This window comes from Trachymyrmex septentrionalis, unplaced genomic scaffold, assembly GCF_001594115.1.
Source record: "Trachymyrmex septentrionalis isolate Tsep2-gDNA-1 unplaced genomic scaffold, Tsep1.0 scaffold301, whole genome shotgun sequence".
NCBI lineage: Eukaryota > Metazoa > Arthropoda > Insecta > Hymenoptera > Formicidae > Trachymyrmex > Trachymyrmex septentrionalis.
In genome coordinates this window covers 78077-83707 of record NW_017305465.1, presented here as the reverse complement: position 1 = coordinate 83707, position 5631 = coordinate 78077, and the positions used below count along the sequence as shown (strand labels likewise).

The 5631-nt window shown below is 37.4% G+C and overlaps 1 protein-coding gene across 13 annotated transcripts in view; it reads right to left on the bottom strand.

The window, feature by feature from the left end:
• Positions 1–5631, bottom strand: part of LOC108749600 (traf2 and NCK-interacting protein kinase) — an 86519-nt gene that overhangs the window by 19596 nt on the left and 61292 nt on the right. For 7 of the 13 annotated variants that reach the window (XM_018488382.1, XM_018488386.1, XM_018488389.1 and 4 more), the window contains 4 exons: positions 4230–4415; positions 3883–3986; positions 1788–1879; positions 1626–1702 (listed from right to left, as the gene is read on the bottom strand). In XM_018488382.1, coding sequence (XP_018343884.1) covers positions 1626–1702; positions 1788–1879; positions 3883–3986; positions 4230–4415 — 459 coding nt within the window. The remainder of the gene's footprint in view (positions 1–1625; positions 1703–1787; positions 1880–3882; positions 3987–4229; positions 4416–5631) is intronic. The other 6 variants (XM_018488387.1, XM_018488388.1, XM_018488391.1 and 3 more) reach the window with 4 other exon arrangements.

Sequence of the window (5631 nt, the reverse complement as noted above, 5' to 3'; positions counted from 1 at the left end):
CAACCGCATAATCAGCCGTTCAGGAGATGTCAATTGGCCTGCGCGTAGCTGCGATTTGACACCGCTGGACTTTTTCCTGTGGGGTGCCGTTAAAGACCGATGTTATGCGGATAATCCAGAGACAATTCCAGCTTTGAAAAACAATATTACGACTGTTTTGAGTGAAATTGGCGCCGAGGTAGTCCAAAATGTCATTAATAATTGGGGTGACCGAATGGCATACTGTAAGGCCAGTAGAGGGAGCCACATGAACGAAATCGTTTTTCATTCTTGACGCGGATACTTTTAGCTTCACAACAAAAAAAAAATTAATAAAAAATATCAATGTATGCTCATTTGATCGCATTTTTAAAAACGTACCAATAGATGGCCCACCCTGTAGAAGATAAAAAATTAGGTGCTCTGACAAATTTGGTATCAAAGTATTTCTTTTTTAATATTATTTAAAGATACCTAATCGCCGAATTTTAGGAGCTCGTTTTCTATTTATCAAATTTCTCATAAACAGAACGAGCACCTAATTCAGCAATTAGATATCTTAACAGTACATAAAAAGAGAAATACAATATTTTAACAATAAATACATAGGAATACTTAATTTTTTAATACTACTTCACTCTTGTAAGTTAATCATTCGGTCTATCTTTCGGTTTAAACTTCTAAACCAAAACAGCACTTAATTTGGCGACTTGATGTCTTTAAATAATTTAAAAAATAAATATTTTAATATCAAATTTGGCGGAACATCTTATTTTTTAGGGCAACTTCTTTCTTGTGAGACCGTTCGACTGGTGTCTAAATTCTATATATAATATAATTCTGTGTATACAATATATTTCCGAAATATTTTGATCATTTCATAGAGCACCTAATTAGCACTCAATTCTGTTGTATTTGTTTTTTTCATGTACGCAATAAGTATTTATTTTTTTTATGGCGAGGGGACTAACTTAATATTAAGCCAGTCCTCCTTCCAATACCTTTTTTTCCTGCTAAATGATTGGATCACCTAATTTCGCACTTCAGCCTAATGAGCACGTAATTTTAGAATGTGTTAGAATTTATTTAGCGCTGTGGGGGGGGGGAGGGGGAGAGGTGCTAGCCTAATAGACATCTTTCCACACATCTTTGAATTTAATCAATTCTCACCTCAACAAATTTCTGGGCAAGCGCGCGCGCGCGCGCGCGTGTGTGTGTGTTTGTGTGTGTGTGGTTAAATTTTGATGTAATTTAATGACTCATAAATGACTAATGCCCATTTCCAACGTAGATTAACTTTAATCTCGATTCAACTTACTCTTCGTCTTTTTCTAATTCTAAAGATTTTCTAAAGATTAGATTTTCTAATCTTTAGAATTAGAAAAAGACGAAGAGTAAGTTGAACCGAGATTAAAGTTAATCTACGTTGATGAAAATAGGCATAAATAAGTTAAACGGGGAAGAAAATACGTCAACTGCTTTGCCCAAACTATCAAAACGTAATTATATAAAATCTGTACGTTACGTACCAACGGTATATGAAAATTTCAAGTTATATGCAAATGAAATATATCTGAACGAAAGAGAAGAGCTCTACTAATGTATATTTCAGCTTACATCGCAAACTTGAAAAGAGAATTACTTACTCGTTTCATGACTAGCGTACGATCTCCCGATTCTTCCTCATCGGGGGTTGGTGGAAGCGGACGATTCGGTGCTCCTCCTATAAAGATTAGACAAAGGCAAAATATTAAATCACAGTGCATAGAATCATAAACATTAACAATCCTGGAAAGTGACTTTCATACCTTTCGGTTTATCCTCGTGATGAGAGTTTTGAGCATTGTGCGAAGATGACGACGACGAATCCGACGACGGTCTGAAAGGAGAAAATTCGGGACTGCAGCGATGGAAATACAGATTGCAGTGGGACGACGTGACGATGGATGAAGCACACATAATGCATTGTTGATGTTGCGAGGCGAGGCGACCAAGACGACCATATGACGCGAAATACCGAAGCATGGGATAGACATGATGGAAGATGAAACGAAATGAGTTTACATTAGTAAGATTAATATAATTACAGCGTTACTTCTATTGTATTAGGAGTATAAATAAGTTTCCGCCGTTTTTTATCAAAAATTGGGCATTTATTGTGAAAGAACGGTACCTAATGTTTTATTCGAAGTATTGTCCATCGCTAGCCACTACTTTTTCCCATCTTTCTGGCAGCATACGGATACCGCGTTGGAAAAACGCTTCATCTTTTGAAGCTATCCACGAATCGACCCAATTTTTGGTATCGTCATATGATGTGAAGTGTTCCTCAGACAGGCCATGCGCCATCGATCGAAACAGGTAGTAACCAGAAGGATCAATGTCTGGTGAATACGGCAGGTGGGAAACATATTGCGGCGCCGGTCAAAACCTACTTGGAAACTTCCCAATTGAGTGTTTCCAAGTAGGTTTTGACCGGCGCCGCAACATGTGGACGAGCATTATCATGCAGAAGAATAACTTTGTCGTGTCTGGAGTCTAGTAGTGAGCGCGTTTTTCCTTGAGTGCTCGGCTCAATCTCATCAATTGTGTTCGGTAGAGAGCCCCATTAATGGTTTCGTTCGGTTTGAGCAACTCATAATAAACGACACCTAGCTGATCCCACCAAATACACAACATGAGCTTTTTCCCATGAATGTTCGGCTTGGCTGTCGATGTTGAAGCATGGCCAGGTGGTCCCCATGATTTCTTCTTCTTTGGGTTATCGTAGTGGATCCATTTTTCATCACCAGTGACTACACGGTGCAAAAAACCCTTTCGTTTATGCCTGGCAAGCAGCATTTCACATGTGAAAAATCGGCGTTCAACGTTTCTCGGGTTCAGATCATATGGAACCCAATTTCCTTGCTTTTGAATCATTTCCAACGATTTTAAGCGATGTGAAATTGCTGGTTGAGTCACTCCTAATGTAAGTGTAAGTGCTTCTTGCCCAAGTGCTCTTTGGCACGAATCTTCATCCAATAATGCTTCCAATTCCGCGTCTTCGTACACTTCGGCCTTCCGCTACGTTCTTTGTTTTCGACGTCAAATTCGTTCCATTCTTAAACTTTTGAAACCACTCACGGCAACTTCTCTCACTTAAGGCAGCCTCACCATATGCTTCTACAAGCAATCGATGCGTCTCAGCTGCAGATTTCTTCAAATTAAAGAAGTAAATCAAAAGCTCCCGCAAATGATGCTTATTCGGCTCAAAACTCGACATTTTTGCACAAAAAAAGATGCTGATGCAAAATCGCTAATATTTCAAGGTTATGTTCTTGCCAGATGTCCAACCTTACGATATGACGTTTTACAGCTGACAATTTTAACTATAACATACTGGTAGCGCCATTGTTTGTCAAACGGCGGAAACTTATTTATACTCCCAATATTTATTATATTGTAAAAGCGTTAAAAAAATAGCTTTGAATGGTGTAATATTTTATATTACACATATTATTTTTTTCTTACTAGAAATAATTCGATGATACATATAAAATGTATTGTTCTGTTAAAAATTACATTATAGAAAATTTTTAATGACCAAAGTTCACCGAAGATTGCACAAAAATATAGTAATCTTCAAAAATAATTTTATGAATGTTAATAAAATTCTGAACATCTATTTTATTTTCAAAAGAAATTTATTGCGCAAATAAGTTTCAAACTGCAATTACAAGTATTGTTGAATCAATATACGTTTTAATATCAATTAATTAATAGCACATATGTTTTTATAGCAACTAATGACAAAAAATAATTAAACTTTAATATAGCGAACATTATTTTAATGTTTTCAATATTGTCAAATGTAATATTTCTAATATATTGGAGTGTTAATGAAGCGGTAAAGTCGTTACTTACAGCGGCTTGGGTGGGTCACTGGCCAATAAAGTACCATCGTTTCTCAAATTATTCCCACCAGCATCCTCGAGATCATCATCGCTGTCACTCTCAATCGACAGAGCCTAGAATGACAAGATGATCTCGTCATTAGAGAGATTTCTCACTCGGTACGTGGTATTAATTTTTGTATCATGTACTTTTTTTTACCTCAAACTAGATGCAAGACGAAGTTTATGTGTCTCATGTAATAAGAAGACAAAGAAAACAAAAGGGATAATGTAACAACGAAGGAATAGGAGTGCAGGCATGTAAGAATTTTGCTGCTGAAATATCAATCATGGTCGCACGTAGCTACAATCGCTTACTTGATCGAGAATACTGGAAGATTGCGGCATCTGTTTGTTGTTCTGATCGTTACCACCTGCAGGCTGCACCGAATTCGATGTAGATGAAGCTGCAGGGCCCTTATGTTGCCTGTTTGGCCTTGGCGGGGCCTCGGGGCCCTGTGACACACCAAGCTCGATGAGTTGAGCAGCCAGTATCTCCATGTCCTACCACCCACACGCATACACGCACAACCCCGTTAGTCACTGTTCCGAGACCTCTGAGAATTTTTTACTAGAAGCCACCATCGGATAGGCAACAAGGTAGCCAAATAAGATAAAAAGGCAAAGAAAAACGTTAAAGAGAGCATAATGTTGTGCACTTAAGCGGAACTGATCAAATAAAATTTAATTAGGTTGATTCCGAAATACATAGCCAAAGTATACTCTATTTATATATACTTCAAAGAAACAGATAATGTAAATTACGAAGAATGGTTTCTGTTCAAGTCATAACTATTCCTTTGTCGTGACAAAGCATTATAAAACATTTTTGTGGTAAATTAACAATAGCAACGTAATATTATATGTCCTTAATCTTCTTCATGGATTGTTAAAAAATTCTGGGTGTCAATAAGAATTATTTAGATTCACAAATACAAATTAATAATTTATTCGATCATATTATTTACAATATCGGGGACTTAGTTAAGTGGTGTGAGTATATGTACATGCGGATCTAGAGCGGTGCGCAATTTAGAAGTAATAAATAGGCAATTAAAGCGTTGATACGATAATAGAGTGTGATTAATTTAGATTAAGGTGCGACGAAGGTGAAAGATTGAAGGCAGAGATAGGCGAGCCATAGATAGTTGAAATTAAAGCCCATGGCACATACAAAAACGTAAAGCCATAAGACGTAATCAGTAAGCGAACTATTCAATCACGGTAGAGACCGTAAGACCAGTAGCGAATCCAATCTTACGATTTCCTCACTGCTTACGTGTTACGACCTTACATTTTTGTATGTGCCATGAGCTTAAGCGAGTGAGCTTGGTAGCAAATCGGAGAGGTTATAGCAACAATAGAACAGGCTGGCGTGACAGGCAGCGGACCAGGTAGAAAAGGAAGGACGAGGCAGGAAGTAGAACAAAGAAAAATAACGGAGGTAAAAAGAGTAGGATTTATAAATACGAAGAAGAGAGATGAAAAGGTAAGATTTAAAGAGGAATTAAGGGGGGACATCTGAGTAAAATTTTGCAAAAAGGAAGAAGGAGAAGCAACAGGAGGACATCGATGTAGAAGGCCAATTATATGGTGCAGGCATCGCAGATTAAAGGTACATGAACATATTATACGATTTTACAGTACTTAAAACTTTAATCGCGTTTTTCTCGAAACCACTTTTTTTTAGACGGCCGGACACATAACTCGAACAAATCTT